At 39.5% G+C, this 19,322-nt stretch overlaps 1 protein-coding gene across 2 annotated transcripts in view; it reads left to right on the top strand.

Moving 5' to 3' along the window:
* The window catches only part of PITPNM3 (PITPNM family member 3), a 63,200-nt gene that overhangs the window by 24,347 nt on the left and 19,531 nt on the right, over positions 1-19,322 (top strand). For both annotated transcript variants that reach the window (XM_027751592.2, XM_027751588.2), the window contains exons 5-10: positions 3,364-3,440; positions 5,239-5,474; positions 9,541-9,730; positions 12,449-12,568; positions 15,205-15,386; positions 17,988-18,157. In XM_027751592.2, the coding sequence (XP_027607393.1) occupies positions 3,364-3,440; positions 5,239-5,474; positions 9,541-9,730; positions 12,449-12,568; positions 15,205-15,386; positions 17,988-18,157 (975 nt within the window). The remainder of the gene's footprint in view (positions 1-3,363; positions 3,441-5,238; positions 5,475-9,540; positions 9,731-12,448; positions 12,569-15,204; positions 15,387-17,987; positions 18,158-19,322) is intronic.

Below are 19,322 nucleotides of genomic sequence, written 5' to 3'. Positions count from 1 at the left end.
ATTTTCCTCTAAACAGTGCAGTTTGCAAAACTGCATCTGCAGTGTATTACAGGATTCTTTATCATTTGTTAATAGAAAACATATGTCACAGCCTTCATGTGAACATATTTCTTATGACGGATTTATCATTATGAATGACTAGTAATAGCACAGCAGATGGCAGGAACAGCATCATTTCTCATGGGAGCGCAATCATGGGAATAGCAGTTTTCTTTTGGGACTATCAGCACCTTATGCTTTGTAGCTAAAGCAAGTTCTTTTTTTTTTTAAATTTAAAATTTTTCCCTAATTAACATGACAAAGCATTAGGGATATTTGAAATGGTCTGTGGGGGGAAAAAAAAAAAGAGGACCTGGCTTGATTCTTAGTATGGGTTTGAATTGTACCTCATGATCTCAGAAGTTTGGGAATGATCATATGAATTCTATTCTCTTAGATTCAGGGGACTTACTTACTTTTTTGGTTGTGTATTGAACTGATGCCTTTCATGGCTGCTTTGGGGTCTTGAATCACTGTCCAAGCTCTTCCTTTCACCTCGCTCTCCTCTCGTGCTGATCTTGAGATCTGATGTACTCCACATGAGGAGACTGTTTGAGCCATGAGTTATTCAGGCAAGGCTGTAGACACACAGCTTGCTTGGTGCCTAAGTCACTGGTGAATGCTTATATGTGTGTGTATAAATACATACTTACGTAGCAATTCCGGTGGCAATTTGAGTCTAAAACAATCCCTGCCAGATACACTGGCTTGGTGGTATCTGCATAGCAGTGTGTGTTTCTGTCTGCAGAAATACTTGATAGATCTCTTCCCTTGTCATAAATTAGTTGGCTTAGATGATAGCCACTGTTCCTGGCTGTTGACTCCTAGACTGAAAAGCAGTTTCTGTATTGGGGTTGCATTTAATTTAGGATTGTATGCTGTCATCCTTATAGTTCAGCATCTGATAAGCAATAGGCAAGTGTTACTTTCTGGTTTTACTCACCTATTTCATGTTAATTCGTTTTGATACCACATGTTGCTAAGAGCCATTTAACTACATAGTATGGTTCGCAGTGAGCTGATACATAGTCCTGACAAAAAATGCTCAGTAGTTCCTGCTGGTTTTTTATAATGCAGCCTTATGTTTTAAATGGCATCAATTGATAATCTCCCAAAAAATGGAACTTATAAATTTCATACTGTTGACGTAGCTTTTTAATAATGAGATCAGCATTAAATCGCAGAGAGTTCCAGAAAGCAATTACATTTAGTGGAAGCTCAGGGTTTATGGGTATATGTTATCTCTGTTGGATTTGCTTTCTGGTATTTTGTTTTTTGTTGTGGTACCCTTTATTTTATACAAGTATTGAATGACTAATACCTTAAATCCTTGCCTGTCAGAAAGGCAAGAATAATTACCTCAATTTTAAATATGGAGAAATGTAGACACAGAGGCTAAATAAATTTCCAGTGACTCTTAAGGAATGATGTTGGTAGAACCTGCTCCTAATGCAGAAGAGAAGAGTGTTCAGAATTTGTTTTGGACTAATTTCAGTGCTTTTAGAATAACCCGACCAGACCTTGCTTAAACAACGTTCTTGGTGAACACTGTCTTAGGGTCTGACAGACTGCCTGTAAACAAATGGAGTGAAACCACAAAGAGGATATGAACTCCAAATGCCAAGGAAAAGTAAACTGAGTCATCTATAGCATTGTGCGGTGTATTTGTTTTCTTCTGGCACGCTGGAAGGAACAGAGGAAAAGGTGTCTAGATCCCAAAAGCTGTCCGTTATCTACTTTGTATTATTATTTAGTACAATCCTCTCTCTTTAACTCCTAAAACTTGTATCTGTCATAGAGGGAGGAAGGCCTCACAATTTCTCTAGGAACAGCTAATTTTTGTGAGATGAGTGGAATTTTAGGGCTGCAATACTGCAGTCAGCTGAAATTTTAAATTACAAATTTCTGCTATTGTGATTCAGGATGGTTTCAAAGCCTTCCTCTTCCCCCCATGAGAGGGAGGAGGAATTGTTACAGGGATAGAATTCGCATCTTGTCTGGAATTCCATCAGTTGACAGAAGAGTAAAGCACATTTGCCCTCCCCAAGGAACTGACCACCACAACATTCGCTAATCAAATTTCATCTTACAGCTGTTTCCCAGGTAACATGCAGCGGTAGAAAAAAATACTGCATTATGAGGAGACCAGAAAGAGTCTGTAGTGATTCTCTTCAATGACTGAAAAAACACAGTGCAAAACAGAAAAAGTGGATAGTGCTATATCAACTTCTTTTCTGTCCTTAAGCACAGAGAAGATTTGTTCAGAGGGCAAGCCTTTTCATAACCAGTTACAGAAGTTATAGAATAGAATAGAATATTTTCAAGTGGAAGGAACCTACAATGATCTTGTCCAACTGCCTGACCACTTCACAGCTGACCAAAAGTAAATGCATATTATTAAGATTATGGTCTAAAAGCCTCTTAAACACCGACAGGCTTGGGGCATTGACACCTCTCTAGGAAGCCTGTTCCAGTGTTTGACCACGCTCTCTGCAAAGAAAAGCTTCCTAAGTTTTGTTTCCCGAGGCAAGACAGTGGAAAATCTCATGGTCTTAAAGCTGATATCAGGAGTGTTCCACTGCTTAGAGCAGGCTGCTGCCCAACCAGTCTGCCCAAAGAGCAGACAGGTGGGCCTTTTGGTCTGTTTGATCATGTTCTGAAGTCAAGGCAGAGACTTTCATTGTTGTTTCATTTTCATTGTTGTGTTTATAATTGAGGACTTGCAGGCGTGATCCTGTTGTGAAGTGGTATTAGCAAAGAAATGTGTTTCTCTGCAATATCACTTCCTATTTTTCAGGTTACAGGACTTTTTGAGGAGAAATTGTCTTTTGCTCTGTGGTCTGTTACTTCTATTTTGCATCGTGGTAATGGAGCACTGCAGTTACTTAATCGAGTTGCCTAGGTAGTCACAGAGGTTTGTGGAAGAACTGCATCCTGAAAGTCTTTGGAGAACTTGAAAGGCTTAATTCACTTGCCTATATATAGGAGTTTAGTGATATTTAAGACATATCAGAGTACCTAAGATACCTGTATGGGATGAGCAGAACCTCAGGTGACCTCTTCTGCTGCTGCTTCAGGAAGACACAGATCAACAGCAGCTGTACTGGTACTACACACCTCTATATAAGGACCTGAATCCTGTTCTGAATGTTGCTGTTAAGAATAGAAGAGCCTCTAATATTGTGTATTTTTCTGTTTGTCCACAGGATTTCCTGTGAACTGAACTTTCTGTCTTGAAATTAGAAATGTGCCTTACACATAGTTGTCTGTAAAAGATGTGGTAGACAAATATTTATATGACCAATATACCTCTTTTCCTTTCAGGTGAATTATATAGAGCCTCTTTAAGAAAACAAAGGTTCCCTGCACAAGGTAGTGTTGAAATACACGAGGACAATGAGGTAAGATTATTTCCTAAAACAAGCTGTGATTTCTAAAGAGAAGACATGTGGAAATACTCTAATATTGTATTATGGAATTATAAACTCATTTGATGGCTTAGTGTGTCTTTCCCTTGTTCGGTAGGTGCACATGCAATCACTGAAAATCATCACAAGCTTTTTAGACGCTGGAAATACTTAACTTAGGTGGAAATATGACCCAGTTCTCTGAAGAGAAATTGTTATATCTGCTTAGTACTTGAGTGGAAGTGCAGGTTTTTTGAAGCAGATTCAGCAGCACTCATGAAATTGATAATAACACAATTGTCTTTTTTTAGAAGCAGGAAAGAATCTAAACAAGTTGTGGTCCTTCCAACAAACTGATTAAGGTCCTCTGTCCACACATAGGACAGGTAATGGAAATGTCCACTTTTACGTTTTTGAAGAATTCCACTCCTACTGAAAATTATGACAGTCGTTGATTGATTTCAATCCAGTTGATTAGCCCTTGAGCCCCTTGTCTCAGTCATGACTGAGCTACTGCTGAGAGGCAAATTAATTTCATTCCATTTGAGTCTTCCTATGAAAGATACCAGTTAAACCCAGCTGAGAGACCCATTTCGAAGTTTTGAGTTCCACCAACCCATCAGCAGTGCTGCTTATTTACAAGCAGGCATTGGTCGTGGAAGGAACTACTCTTACCTTTTAATGGGAACTAAATTGCTCTTCTGAATAACTGGAATGGAACTATATGGAGAGGGATGGAATAACTTACAATTCTTTCATTTTCAACCATATCTCTGTCACCATTATACAAGTGCTAAAGTTACCAATTTCTCTTCGTTCCAGAACTTAAGAATAAAGTGTCCAGAACGTTGCCTGATTCTCAGTGAATCACCCAATCTAGCAATTAACAGTCCTTAGACAAGTACAAGAAATATTGCTGTTTTTTTAGTTGTGTGTTTGTATTTGGTCAGGAACTAGAAGTCTTCAGGAACCGTGTGATCCAAAGTGAAATGAAAATGGTAGTCAAGATTTAAAAACAAAAAGTCTAATCTTTTAATATATTACTCAGTTCTTTGAATGCACATAACTCTCAGGGGATAAAGAGGAAAAAAAATGTGGAGTTGTGAGACATTCAAGATGCTTTTCCAGTCTTAAGTAGAAAATATCTTGTTTATTCTGTGAAGCTGGTTATTGTCTGTGCATATTCACATGTTCATAAATTTATTGGTGAGTTTTATGGATATAAGCAATGATAAATTTTTTTACTTTTCCAGTAAGTGTCTGGGTAAATTACCCCCATCTTTCGTTTTAATGAGAAGCTGCAGTCTCAAGAAGCTGAGGTAGCTGTATCATCTGCTTCTGCTGGATGTTTTCACTGGCAGAGAAATTTGGCTTTTTAGAACCTTTGATGATTTGAATGAGAACCCTGCCAGTAAACGAAGCAATCGTTCAGGGCACCTAGACAGATGATTGCTTAGACTGCCTGTGGAGGTTGAAATTCTTCTCCGGTCTCAGAGTATTTAAAGTAGCTTTTGATGTACACAAAGCTGTTTTAATCTTTGATCTGAAACCTACATCTGTGCTGCAGGGTTTTTTTTGTCAGAGCGTAGTGGGCTCTACATGGGTCAGACATACTTGAATTAAATGGAACGTGGGGCATGCACACCCCCCCCCCCTTCCAGTGAAGGCAAATATCACAAAATGATCACAGTGGGGGTGGGAGAAAAAAAATCACTGCTAATGTTGACACCACGTATACCAACAATGTCCATAAAAATGCTTCCTCCCTTTTTATTCCCTGTTTTTCTCACAGGAAGGAGTTCAACACCAGAACTGCAAAACTCATGTGTTAATTTTGATCCTACATGGAGGGAACATCTTAGACACTGGAGGTGGGGACCACAGCAGCAAGCTGGCAGACATCAACACCTTCAGTTCTGTGTTTGAGAAGGTTACCCGAGCCCATTTCCCTGCCTCTTTGGGCCATATCCTAATGAGACTTGTTCCCTGCCCAGCAATCTGTTCAGCAGCTTTCTCTCTTGTTTCCAAGTAAGTTGATTTAAATTTTCCTGATGTTTGGCTTTGCATTGTGGTTTTGAATGGCTTTCTGTGACCTATCTTTTTCATAATGAAGTCCTTCTTAATCTTTTGCTGATTGCAAGACTTGGAATGATTTTTCATCCTTTTCTAAGTGGATGAATTTGTTTTAAAAACCACTTATTGCTGGATGTATCCATTTCAGTAGCTGCTCTTCCTACATGCTTTTTCAGTCTTGGAATTCAGTCACTGAATGAGAGAACGTTTTCAGGTAACATTTCTTTCCTTAGAGGTATTTTCCTTGACATAAATGCTTTCAATGGCATGATAGAGAAGGAAGAAAGAAACACATGCTCTTGGACTGCTTCAGCTCTTCTACAAGTGCAGACCAGAATTAACTGGTGAACTCTGGCGAGGGGAGGAGACAAACAGATTTTTCTGATTTCTGTTTTTCTAAGCAGAAAGAAACTTCCCTTTGTTTTGTCTGGGACTTCCCAGGCAAAACACAGTCCAAAAAACTGCTTTTACAGTCTTTTTTGTTGCAGTATAGTGCCTAGGGTTACATTTGAAGCTCATGTAGAGCAGAAAACCCTGCAAAAGAGTTGAGGAGGTCTACAACCCTGTTTTGGGCCATAAGATCCAGGAATGGTGACGCCTGCTGTCCAGATGTCAGACTTAGATGGGAGAGGTGGAGAACACATTAAAGTTCTGAAATACTAGCTGGACTTAAAACTGTGACAGGCATATAGGAGGAAGAGGTGCCAGGATGCAGACCAGACTGGCGGAAGTTGTGCCTGACTGTTTGCATCAAGGGGGAGGGAATACACAGAAACAACCAGGAAAGAAGTGTGTGCATGTCCAAGGTGCTGCCCTGTAAAGCAAGAGAAATTATAGAAGAGGAGGTGAAACATCAAAGAGTGTTTGGAAGATCACCCTTGCCCATTTGGGCCATTGTTTAACAAACTTTTTTTCCTCTTTACCCCTTGAGAGTTACATGCACTGAAAGAACTCAGTGTCCCTTTGTTATGCTGTAGTGCGGTGCCTGCAGGTCTCAGCTGTCTGGAGGAAAAGCTGCTGGAGCAGAAGGAAGAGTGCATGCTGGCAGCCCAAATGAATACAACTTTGACTTTCTACCTCTGTTTCTTTATTTCCTCTTGTTGCAGCACACAGTATCCAACCAGAGTTAAAAACACCATCCTGGATGTTTGAATTTCCTATAGAATCATTCTGAGCACTGGCATAACATTGGTATTGCAGTGGTATGTTCTTCTGTGGAGCTTCTTGACACGTACCCATTTGGGGCTCTGACAGAAGGAGAGATAATTCTCTGCTCTCACATTTCTGCAGCTTCATGCCAGCAGCTTTCAGAGCCAGAACTCCAGAATGCAGTTGTGGAACATAAAGTTGTGGTAAACATTCCCTTTAGCAAACTGTGGTGGAGGAAGAGTAGTTTTAATTACTGTAGTCTTTCACTGAGGGTGAGCCAGATGACTGACTAAGCAGCAATACAAGATTTCTTTTTTGTTTTGAATGTGGCCTCCGTTTTCTGAAGATGCACTGTGAGTGTGTTCCAAGGTAGTACAGCCTGGTGTTTACCTTGGCATACGTTTTGAATTATGCTGTGCCTGTGTGCAGAGTGCCCAGGTTCAGAGGGATTCTACTGGAAGTTTTTATGTGAATGTACCTATGCAGATTTCTCTGCCTTGCAAATAGTGGCTTAAAGGAAAGGGATCTTTCAGGGCAAAATCATTCCATGTGTAGTAAATGTTTTGGATTGTTTAAACTGGTCTTTTCCCATCTACTCCCGTCATTTCAGTTTCCTCTGTCTCTCATATAAATCAAAAACACATTCTTTATGTAACCTGTGTAAATTTAAAATGGCTCTATCTTTGTGGCTAAGAACAAAAAGGGTTTAAAACTAAGGCACATTCTTGTTCCAGATAGATGACTTTCAAGCCATTTCTTCCCTTTTCAGGGAGAAAAATATCCCAGAGTGGATCAACTGTTATGCTTTTTATAGCATATGGTTTGATGAGCATACATTGATTCACACCTCAGAGTAAAGCTTCTGAATTATAGAATAATCAGCCAAACTGGAGGATAATCACTGCAAATTTAGAGGGAATGGGAAGGAGAGAGAAGGAAAAAAAGGCCAAAACAAAACATGTTTAGGAAGCAAACACTTTTATGCTTTTCTTTCTTTCTTTTTTTTTTATCCTGAAAACAGTGGAAGTAAATGCGTATTCTGGCATTCAGAAAAAGCAATAGCAAGTCTCTAGGACTGTCAGCATGGAATGCAGATAACCAAAGCATAATTGGAAAAAAAATGTTGTGCGATAGTTATCCAAACAAATGTTACCGTATGATGATTTCCCTCTCTGCTTTCTCCTGTTTGTCTCAGCTTCAGCACTGATACTCAGCATGTCCCCTCTGACAAACAACTTCATCTCTTCCATACACTCTTTCAGTGGTCTGGATGTTTCTTCCCTTTGTGTTGTGTCTACTATAACAATGGAGGTCTCTGTGGCTAAAGATTTACAATAAAATACATTGGAATTAAAAAAACCACACCCTCATTTCTAAGCCAGTTAGCGGTGATTAATTGCCTTGACAGTAATTGTTCTATTTCAGTTTGATCTATATTGCTTTAACTATGGGGGAAAAAAACCAATACATTGCCAGCTGTTTACTTTTCCATCAGCTCTGGTTCGTATGGTTCTCTTTTGAATATTGTTCGCATTTTATTTTTATTATGAAAACATATGCAGGTATATTTTTCCATTTCAAACATTCATTTAATAAACCTTTTTTCCTCATGTGTTTGTCCCTTTCCCTTTCTGAGGTGTTATCTGCCAATTTTATTAGTAAATGAAACTTTTTTTGTGGGTTTTGAAGATGCAGTTTTAATTTCTGAGAATTAGTATTCATAACTGTATATCTGCTGTGCATTTGGATGATCTAATCAGCTGGTAAAATGAAGCCGTGTTAATTGACAGAGCTTGGCAGACCAGCTGAGCACAAGGACATAGAAACTATTATACTACTTTGGATGAAAAATACGAAATCACTGGAGTGCTTCAGGCAGAGGCAAGTGTGGAAAAGCCCAGTGAGGCTCGGGACATGAACACACACCAGCAAATCTTCTGTTCTTCCTCTCTTACCTTGGTAATGGTCTCAAGGATGGTAGTTTTAGCAAAGACACAGACTAAATACATTTCAGGCAGTTTGCTTTTAAATATTGTGATAACCCACCAAGTTCCCAAAGAAAGTGAATACAAAATACTGTTCAAGTTGCCTGCCTGTGGCTTTGGATGAACTTCGGATGTGCTAAATTATCCAAAATACTTCTGACTTTCCTTTAACCTCTAAAGGACAGTCAACTTACTGTAAGAGAATCTGGCACACACTGACGTGCCTTCCAGCTTTAGCTCTCTGTGAGTTGTCTTCTCCACTCATCAGTAAAAATCAGTCAAGACATAATCAGCAAATTTACTGAGAAACTTGCAGGGTGCACATCCAAGCTAAAGTAAAGCTGCTGTTCTTCAAATTTGAGCTTCTGTTTTGATTGGGTCACCTCCTGTTTGCCAAGTGTTACTGTGCAAACGTTTGCTGTGATTTCAGAATGTGTGCAGCTTTCTTTCATCTTTTTGAAAAGATGGGTCACTGGGAAAAATGTCTTTATGTGCTTTTGAGCAGTACACCTGATGCAGTTGTGTTCTAGGAAACAGTATTCCATCGTGATGGTTGGATCCTGCTCTCTGATGTAGTAAGTTGTTATATGGGGGGAAAAAAAGGCTGAAATGTAATCATGTCATTGCCATTCTAAATTATGTCTACTTGTATGTGGCACAGTAGTATCAAGTAGTTTAACTACAGAAAGGCCTTCTAGTGTAATCTCATTTAACTAAAGCAGTAACTCCTTGATTTTTTTAAGCAGTCGAATTCTGTGAGAAAATGATCCTTCCTTTGTTCTCTCATTGTGAACTGCAGTAGCCCAACCCGTTTCTGTTAATTACCATTCTCTAATGCTGTGTGCTGGCTCTTGCAGTTTTCCTGATAATAACATGTCTTTCTCTAGCCTAAATCCCTACAGCTATGATGAGAGCTGTCTCAGCAGCAGTGAAGACCACATCCCACTGGCTGCCTTGCCTTTGCTGGCTGTTTCATCCCCTCAGTACCAGGATGCCGTTGCCATGGTGATCAGCAGAGCCAATCAAGTTTACAACGAGTTTCTCAAATCTACAGATGGGGCTGGTTTTAATGGACAGGTAGGACTGTTTTCTCTTACATCGAATGAAAATTCCTTCAGAGCAAGGCTGTTTCTTTTTAAGCCATTGTATTGAGGGTTTTGAGTTATGTGTGTGAGATAATGCTGCAAATATGATGAATGAAAGTTAGCATGGGATCATCTATTCAAAATACCTTCTCAGTGCCCAGCACAAGAAAGACACTTCTGGAATCCTGTGCACTGTCTAACGTGGACTTACGCAGCCGGTAGAAGATTATATACCTTTTCCCACAAGCATTTTGACCCCTAAGCTCTTACTAAGTATTGCTACGGCGTGGTAAGTGGGGTATGCTGAGCAGTGAACAAGCATGGCAGCCCAAGACAGATGATAATCTGTGTTAATGAGTTCTTCGCACATCTGCTATAGCTGATGAAAAAATTGGGGGACCTTTAAGATCATAAGAAGTCCAACATTTAACTATTGTTACTTCTTTTTTTTTCTTCCATCACAGTAGTAATAAAAAAAAAATTCACAGTAGAGAAACATGGAAGACAAATACTCAGTTGCCAGCAGCATTGCATATTTCCTGTATAACTCTGAGGGAAGTCATGCAGTTTTTCTGTTGCGACCCACGCACCAGTGAAGTCACCCAGAGGTTTCTTCTGACTGACACGTCAGTTGCTGTTCCTGCTTCGCCATCTTTAGACTACAAAAAAGTACTTTCCTGTTTCACGTAGGAATATGATATTGATACTCTGTGTAAATTACTGAAATTATTTTGCAATGGGGCCATCTACATAGCCAGAAATGTGCACTTAAGTGCAGTGACCTTCACACTACAGAAAAAGAAAAAAAATACATTTAATATATAGAGTACAGTGTAACCTTTGAAGAAAAGCATGTGTCTTATTACACAAACAAATTCTTTTCCATAGCAGTAATAAGATTATGCTGTGACATATCAGTATTTTTAGACTAAAATTTGGTTTGAAGCCAGTTTTACCATGCATAGGAAACTGTTCTTGTTGGAAGCATAAAAACAGCCCAACTACAGTGATAAAACATTATGAAAGGTGTAATTATGTAAAGAAGAATTATACTAGTTACAGAATAATATGAAAACAATTTTCTCAATAGAAATTTAGTGTTATGGTTTTTTTCTTTGACAAAGCCACAAAGAAGCCTCCTTGGTGTGTTTTATGAATCAGATATATTACTTCATGTGGAAGAGTGTGCTTGATCTCTGTATGCTCCACAGAATTTTCACCATCAACAATTACCAGCACTGTTGAAACGGAAGTGACTCCTCTGTGCTCTCTACAGTGCTTTGCTTTTCTCCTTAGATAGAAATTTCAACTCTGCCTCCAAATAAGTCCTGTACTTATCAAATATATATCATATATCCCGACACCCACCCTGTGTGTGTCTTTCATGTCATATTTTGGTCTCTTCTGTCTATTTATGTAGCAAGTTCATTAGAGCAGAGATTTCCTTTTTGGTTTTATTCAGTATCTGGAACAAGTTAACTCCATTACCTTAATGCCAATAATAGTAAGGATTAGAAATGCCTTGTTAAATTGAAGAAGTTATTACCAATTCCCTACAAAATGTGGTGTTAATTTTATTAAGGTTGCTTGTGTCATATGATTTTCAGTTCTTTGTGGACTTCATTGTGCAGCATAGGAATTTGAAAATCAGAGAGTAAATTAGCATACTGTTCAATTATATACAACTTTAGAATCAGAAATGTCTTAGGATAGATGTTACTTTAGTTTATTTTGATATTTTATTTTTCAAAATGTTTTTTATAATTTTAATTGAGTACAAGAGATGTACTCAATTCAGGAAGAGTGCCACATGGAGATGCACTGAGATAAGTTTGAGGTTTTTCCCTACCTGCATCTTGAAGAACTTGCTTTTCTTAACATCTTCACTTGGAAGAAAGCGTGCACAACATCCTGTATCCAAAACTTACAGTTTTGTGTTGTAGCCAAGCTGAATTAAGGTTAGAAGTGAGTTAAGGAAACTAATAGGAATTGGGAATAACAGACTAGACGATGGCTTCAGTTCGAGAATTGGAGAGAGGGGCTTTGCTGGAGCCTGGTGTCAAGCTAGTGCTCATGCTCAGACACAGAGGGGGGGGACAGGGAGCAAGAATCATCTCCTGTGGGCTGGGGAGGTGTTCAGTGGAATTAGGGAAGGTTCTAGTGTGCCATAAAATTATTCCAACTATTGGATTCCCTATTTTAGTAGTCTATGCTTTTTTAATTGCCAGGTCCATACTTTGAAGGTAGCTTCTACGTGTATATTAAATGGGAAGCAAGAGTGAATCTCTTTGCTTAATACCTGATTTTAAAGTTCCGTTCCCTTGTCCTGACAGGAGAGTACCAGTCTGTCATCCCTCTATGACTCTGAAGGAAATGTTAAGTGACTGGAAATCTTTGTGTCACCAGTCATCAGGTGATACGAACTTTTTGAGCTGGAATCTGGCTACAAGTAGCTGTAAGAGTTCTAATCCATCTGGCAGAACTCTTGCTGGTCAAAATAGTCCCTGGACAGATATTCTTGGCATAGGGCATATTTCTGGAGATAAAAGGAAGTGGAAGAAAGTGGCTACACAATTTTAGCTGCAATAGGAACCAAGGGTGTAAAAACCAGTAATGAGGGTGTGAAGTAAGACAGGAACTCCTCTGCAGTGCTGTGATGCTTTTTGTTTCTTTTAAAACACTTGCTACATGTCTCTTTCTGTTTTCTCAGGTGTGTCTCATAGGTGACTGCATTGGAGGAATTTTGGGCTTTGATGCCATCTGCTATAATTCTAATACAGCTGATGAGAGTCGAAACAGTAGCAGGAGAGGAAGCATCAGCAGCACCCAGGTGAAGAGAAAAAATCCACACGGCTGAAATCCTATAGATTGATACCCTAGAGAAAATTAATTCCATATAAGACAGAGAAAAATTAAGGATTTGGTAAATTACCATGATAGAATGGGATTTTCTTCATGTATCAAAAATTTGCAGTTGTCAGCTTCAATTTTATGATATCGGAAATCAGTAGTGAAGGCTTTATCTGTAAACCTTTAAAATAGGGTTACCAAGTGCCCTTTATTATTTAGGGTTACCAAGTATCCCTAACTGTAGATGCAAACATGTCCTGTCTCAGTAATCTCTGTTAGGCTCCTATTTTTTGTCAAAATATATTTTTTTAAATTTTTTTTTTATTTGCTCACATATGGTCTGGAATTCATTATGCTAGTGCCTGGGGGTAGTCTAGCATTAAGATGCGTTACAAATAAGTTTTAGTGACTGGTAAAAGAATGCCTCTTTCTTCATAAGGAATGCAAGTCACCTGAGGATCTGTGAATGGACCACTGAGTGTCTATACAAGTGCTGCATTTGCAGAGAAGGGAGGAGTAATCCTACCTGTCATCCAGGAAAGATTTTATGATAGTAAAAGCAGAGGTTTTTAATGTGATGCTAGCACGTAAACTTAATTATTGTGTTTGACACTTAAGAAAGAAAACTGAAGTTCAGTCGATCTTATGTACTTCAGGCTCAAGTGCATATGGAGAGTGGGTGTGTTGAATTAGAGCTGACACTGTGTGAGGTGCCCATACTCTGTTCTTTGGCTTTGTGACTATGGCAAAATTGTTTCATCTCTTGAGTTACCTCTCCTCAAAAATGGGCTCAATGACACTGACCTGCTTGGTTCAGTTGAGAACTATATGTGGTGTAAGTACTCTCGAGCAAAAGACATTGTCTAAATTTTTCCAGGAAGGAGAATTACTTACCATTAATAACATGGCTCTTGGGAATAAGACTAATTATTCACTTCTCATAGAAGGCAGAAGATCCTCTTGGCTGTTGAAGACTATAGGTGGAACTGTGTGGAAAGGTTCACCTCATAGCTCATGTGTCCTATGAACTTGTTCTTTCTGCAGCTGGAGAGAAACAGATTCAATTAGCATGTTTTCCATAGTCTGTCTGCATGTCTTTGGCCAAACCAGTTGATCTATTATGCCCCAGCCCTCATCTGTAAGCTTTGTGCACTTTCTCCTCTGTTTTGTCTAGTTGGAGTTGATACTTTTTGCAAGTTGCTTAAAAGTACTGAGCATGACAATGTATTTTGATTTGGGGTATTTGAGGTTATGGATTGTAAAGTGTTCCAATGACACTTCAACGGTATAGTGCATAATGCTGTGTCCAGGAAGACAGGAGCAGGGAGCAGTGGTAGAGAAAATGTAAATGAGTGTTGGGAGAGAGATGTATGCAAGAAGGAAAAGAAAAACTTTGAATCCCGTTTTCTTGTACAATGCCTAGCCAATTTCCCAGTGATGTTCTCTAGGTTCATCTCACAGAGATCTAGTCCCTTGTCCTTTTAAAACTACTTATTCTTCCCTCAATGAATTTGTCTGTGCCTGCCCCTCCACTTTCTCTCATGAGGAAGTTGTAGACTGCGATAAGGTCTCCCCCTAGTCCCCTGTTCTCCAGACTAAGTGACCTCAGCTACTCCTTGGCTTCCCTCAAGGCCTTCACCATCTTCATTGCCTTCCTTTGGACACTCTATAACGGCTCAATATCTTTCTTATATTGTGATGACCAAAACTGCCCCAATATTGCAGGTGAGGCTGCCCCAGGTCCGAGCAGAGCAGGACAATCCCCTCGCTGGCCTGGCCGGCAATGCTGGACCTGATGCCCCCCAGGACACGGTTGGCCCTCTTGGCTGCCGGGGCACTGCTGACTCATATTCCCCTTGCCATCGACCAGGACCCCCAGATCCCTTCCCACGGGGCTGTTCTCCAGCCTCTTGTTCCCCAGGCTGTATGCACAGTCGTTATAAAGAACCAGATCTTGCTATGCCTTGTGCACAGAGATCTCACGCGTGGGGGGGGGGGGTTCAGTCCAGTGACATTTGTTTTGAAAAGCATCATTTGCACGGGCTGCTGAAATGGACTCAGGAATAAAAGTCTAGAAGTAATAGGGATATATCAGGGAGGATGCTGGTGCAAGCTGCAGAAGTGCTGGAGGAAATGAACAATAAAGAAATAAATAACCTTGAAGATATGGTGCCACTGGTCTCTTGCATCCTGCAGAAGCTGACATTCTTAAAAAATCAGATCCCACATCCATGGAACATGATGAACAAGACCATTAATGTTGTAGTGGGCATTTTGTGCACTTAGGTAAGACCCCTTCTGATTACCTTATGATATTTATAGTTCTCTAAGAGTGATGAAGTCATGAAGGATAAAGCTTTTTGTTACTCCTCCTTTCTGCCCCTCGTACCCCCGCCCCCCCAATTCCTGATTCTCCTTCCAGCTTTTAGGCTATGCATCTTACAATGAAATTTAGTCTTCATCTCTTTCCTTCTACCGCAAAGAGGAAGTCTAACCCTTTCCACCCTTTCTTGAATAAAGTGAGGTCAAATGTATAAATGCAGCCATTTCATATAAGCTCTGTCGTATTTTGGTGTCTTATCTAAATCTTCCTTTTGCTCTGTTCATTTTCTGAAGGATAATCCCCTCTTAGCAGAGGACTCCAGTCTGGGTGACAGCAAACACCTGAGCAAAAGCAATATTGACATCTCGGGAATCATGGAGGATGAGGAGCCAAGGCAGCCGTTGCCTCGGAAACAAAGTGACTCCTCCACCTATGACTGTGATGCTATAGCCCAGCATCATGCTCTCCTGTCTAGGTAACTGGTGTTCAATGACTGAGTAACAGAAACAGCCTTGCCATTGAATGGAGCCTGTCAGCACCAGAGCACAGAGTCATTGTTGCTGTTTGTGGTGTGTTTCTGGACGTTTGCTTGAAGTCCTTGTCTACCCCTCAGAAAAAAACCCATGAATTTAGTGGATGTAGTATGAACTTACTCACACGTGGAATGTTTTTTGTTTAATCTTTATTCAGTTGTGAGAGTTTTGAATATGCAAAAATGAATGCACAAAGTTCTATTTCTTCAGTGCAGCCCACTCAAATCAAGATGGAGGAATACTTTATAAGTGTAAATTTCTGTTACCTCTTTCTGTCTAAAGATCCCTCTGAATTCATTTTCAGGATTTTTATTATTCTATAAAGCGTGAGATAATTGCTTTAGGTGCTCTTTAGGTGGTCTATGAGCTATTCAGATCAGCTTTAAAACAACGACAAAAAAGCCCTGCATAAACATTTGGCTTAAATGAGGAGGTTGGGGGAGGAGAGTTAACTTAATTAGCTTTCCATGATCTTAAGAAACCTTTGAAATACAGATTTGATGGGAACATAAGCATTTCCTTTGTCTTGTTGTTTCTGCCTGTTCTAAGATGTTTGGGGTTTTTTTAATCTGAATTATTTGGCCTTTTGCTTCCTCTATCCATCATCTTAGTTCCTTTATTTCATTGTGAGTCTTACTGTGTATTGAGTTTCAGTCCTGCAAGAGTTGACTATAGTGCAGACTTCTACTGTGCTTTATTTCAAGTCAGGCAGTTTTCTTAGTAGCAGCTTAAGGTAATTTTATATTATTGCTTTGACTGAATGCCCTTTGCTTTGTTTTTATTGACTATTCTGCTTTCATTTTCAAACCTTACGTTTTCTGGGTATCCTTGTGTTGTAAAGTGTTTTCCCTCTGAGGCACAGTGGTGGTTTTTCGCTTGTCTATGGGTGAAAACATGAAGTTTTTTGGTCAGTCACTTTTAGGTTCTTGTATAGGAGAAGTACTGTGTTATATTTAAAGCACAATGTTGACTTGTATAAAGCACTTTGGACTTGAAGAATAATAGGATAATGGAAGGACAAAGATAACAGTTTTCTTCCAAACCTTTCATTTCCTCTGTGTCTATGATTTTAAACTGAAAGCTTTACATGAGCTGTACTTAACAAGCAGACAGAAGTGTTACCTTCCACTCTCATTTTGGACTCAAACTTCAGGCTGTTGCTAAGTTGTTGAGGAACAGTTGGACAAACATAGGCTAAAGACAGCAGAAAAAATTCCTTGGTAAGGTAAAGAGGGTGAAAAAAACAAATGAAACGAAACCATGTCATCCTCTGACCCACCCTGTACATAAAGAGAGGCTCCAAGCCTTTGCTTTCCTGTCTGTGGAACTTGCTTAAGATCATTGATACCTTTTTCCCCATTATCTCATTTACTGCAATTTAGCAGAGGCATATCAGTGATGAGGTTACAGAGATTGCTCTTTCATCTTTACAGATGATCATTACAGAGATCATTCTTTTAAAGGAATGTTGTTGCCTTACACACTGTAATTGTGTTCCAGTGTCTCAGTTTGTGCTCTTTGTCCAAGTGCTTGTGGCATAGAGAGGTAACTACAAACTGCCATGCTGATGGATTTAGTTCATGGCTTTCTTCACTTCTGCGTTAAATGAAGCCCTAAGTTTGGTCCCCAGGGTTACAGTTAATAACATTGGGTTATAAATTGAAAATGTCACTCGGGTCTCAGATTGAAAGAAGGTTTGGCCTGATTTGAGATCAATCTTCAGCATTTCTGGATTCTGATCCATACTTGGCCTCAGATACAGTGTGTAGTGTGCACATAACTCCTGAGCACTTCATTTACAGTTCTGATTGAAGTCAGCATGGTCAGTGTCTCTCAGTCAGGCTCTCCATGCTCTGGAGGCCTGTTCTACTCTGTCTCATGGCTGGACAGCAAGTGTACAGGCTACTTTTCTGCTTCTGAATGTAGATATTTCATCTCCAGCAGAACTAAATGATGGCAGAGTCTTTTCTCTGTCAGTGAGGGATAAGTGGTCTGTATTTACCTCATGCATGTATGGCATACAAAGTAAATGGAAGTGTTTAAATCACTCTAAAAGCTGTCTGGAAGTGTCACCTGTAACAAATAGTTGAAAAGTAGTGAAATTCTAGGTCATAGGTCAGGAAACAGATTGGAACAATGCTTTTTATGCACCCAAGTAACATACTTTGACTGTAACCTTCTAATACCATTGTCCTTACACAGCTAGAGTAGGTTAGAATTTGTATCAGAAGAGTCAGAATAAACTTACATACATCTGTACTGCTAAAAGGGAGGGGAGGTAAACTTCAGTCTTCATAGTCCTTGCATAATTTACCAGTAAGTATTCTGTAGAATAACTGTAGAAAACTCTTGCATGTTGAAATTAGTAAGTTTACTGAATAGCCACACCGAAAAAATGGTAAGTGGCTGCTATGGTGCAATATTAGTCTACAGTTTCAAGGTGTATTGCTGGGATCTAAATACAGGTGCTAGAGCTTTCTAAGCAGCATGTTTTGGGAATGCCCTCTTCATTATTGTTGATTCAGTACATTTTCTTTGCTCAGCATCCACTCAAGTGTGTTGAAAGATGGTGCAGACCTTCCTCCTGTGGATTCCAGTCTCTCAGAAGTAAACCTGGGCCGATTTGAATTTGAGGTGTCTGATTTCTTCCTCTTTGGGTCGCCACTTGGTTTGGTGCTGGCCATGAGGAGCACTGTTCTGCCTGGACTGGATGGTAAGGTCTTCCTGGGGTTAGAATTCAGGATGGGTAATGACCTTCATAAACAGAGACTCACACAAAAAGGATGTAAATAAAGGAGCCTAGTTAAATGCTAGGGAGTGAGGTAAATTTCCTCCTTTAAAAGATGGGAATATTAATGTAAGTAGGTACTGAGATGATGAGGGTTGTTCCAGGGATGTCACTGCTCACCCGTTTGCAAAAGTGTGTCTTTTGCTCTGCTGTTAATCATATATTCCATGTCATACAACATGAAGCTCACACTTCACCAAGGACCAGTCCTTGAAAACAATACCAAAAATAACATCTGTGCTTGGTTCAGCATTACCTGTTGTTCGCGTCTGGCTTCACGGGTGAATTTGGCCCCTGGGTGTGTTGGTGTGTTGCTTGTGAGCTATTATTCCTCTCTGGTAACAGAGCCTAGGGATCAGATGCATAGAGGATTTTTTTGTTTTATTTCTGAAACATCTGGATTTTTTAAATTTTTAAATTTTTAAATTTTTCAGTTGAAGTAAAAGCTTACTTTACTTTTCAATATTCACTACATGATTTGTCTCTTTGCATGGTATGAGCTTGGGATAGCACAGCACCTTCATAGGAAGTGGTACATTCATTTATCAGGTGAGGGAGAAAAATCCATTGCAACAGTGAGAAGAGGCAACAATTCAAGACTCCAGATTTTTTTTTTTCTCGCCAATAGCCCTTCTTTCCCCAGTCTCAGCTCTGGTACCCTCCAGACACTTTGACAGGAAAATTTCATGTTAAAAACTATTTTCTTCAAATTAGCTCTCACTGCCATCCTTCCTCTGGTATCCTACAGGGAGCATGCTTTGAGAGCAACTCAACTGACCGGCATTTCAAACACATTCTGAGGTGAGCAGAGTCTACTTGAAGCATAATTAGTCTTTAGAGGTACATATGATAAAAGAATCCCATTTTAAAGTTCAGAGGAAAACAGACAAATTGAAAACTACCATGCAGACAGCTAGAAGTTAGTTGAGAAATCAGATATCTTCTTTACTGAAATGAAAGGTAGAAAGCTACCTGAAAATGTGACAGATAAAATTCAGATGTTTTTATTTATTTGGCTTGTTAGAATCAATTTTTAAAACGTAAGGGAAGAAAATTGTATCTAGAGGTTTGCTTGTTATGTTTGCAGAAC

This window comes from Pipra filicauda, unplaced genomic scaffold, assembly GCF_003945595.2.
Source record: "Pipra filicauda isolate LSUMZ 115617 unplaced genomic scaffold, ASM394559v2 scaffold120_size2142806_pilon, whole genome shotgun sequence".
Classification (NCBI taxonomy): domain Eukaryota; kingdom Metazoa; phylum Chordata; class Aves; order Passeriformes; family Pipridae; genus Pipra; species Pipra filicauda.
Note: the sequence above shows the minus strand (reverse complement) of the source record. Positions and strands in the feature narration are given on the sequence as shown.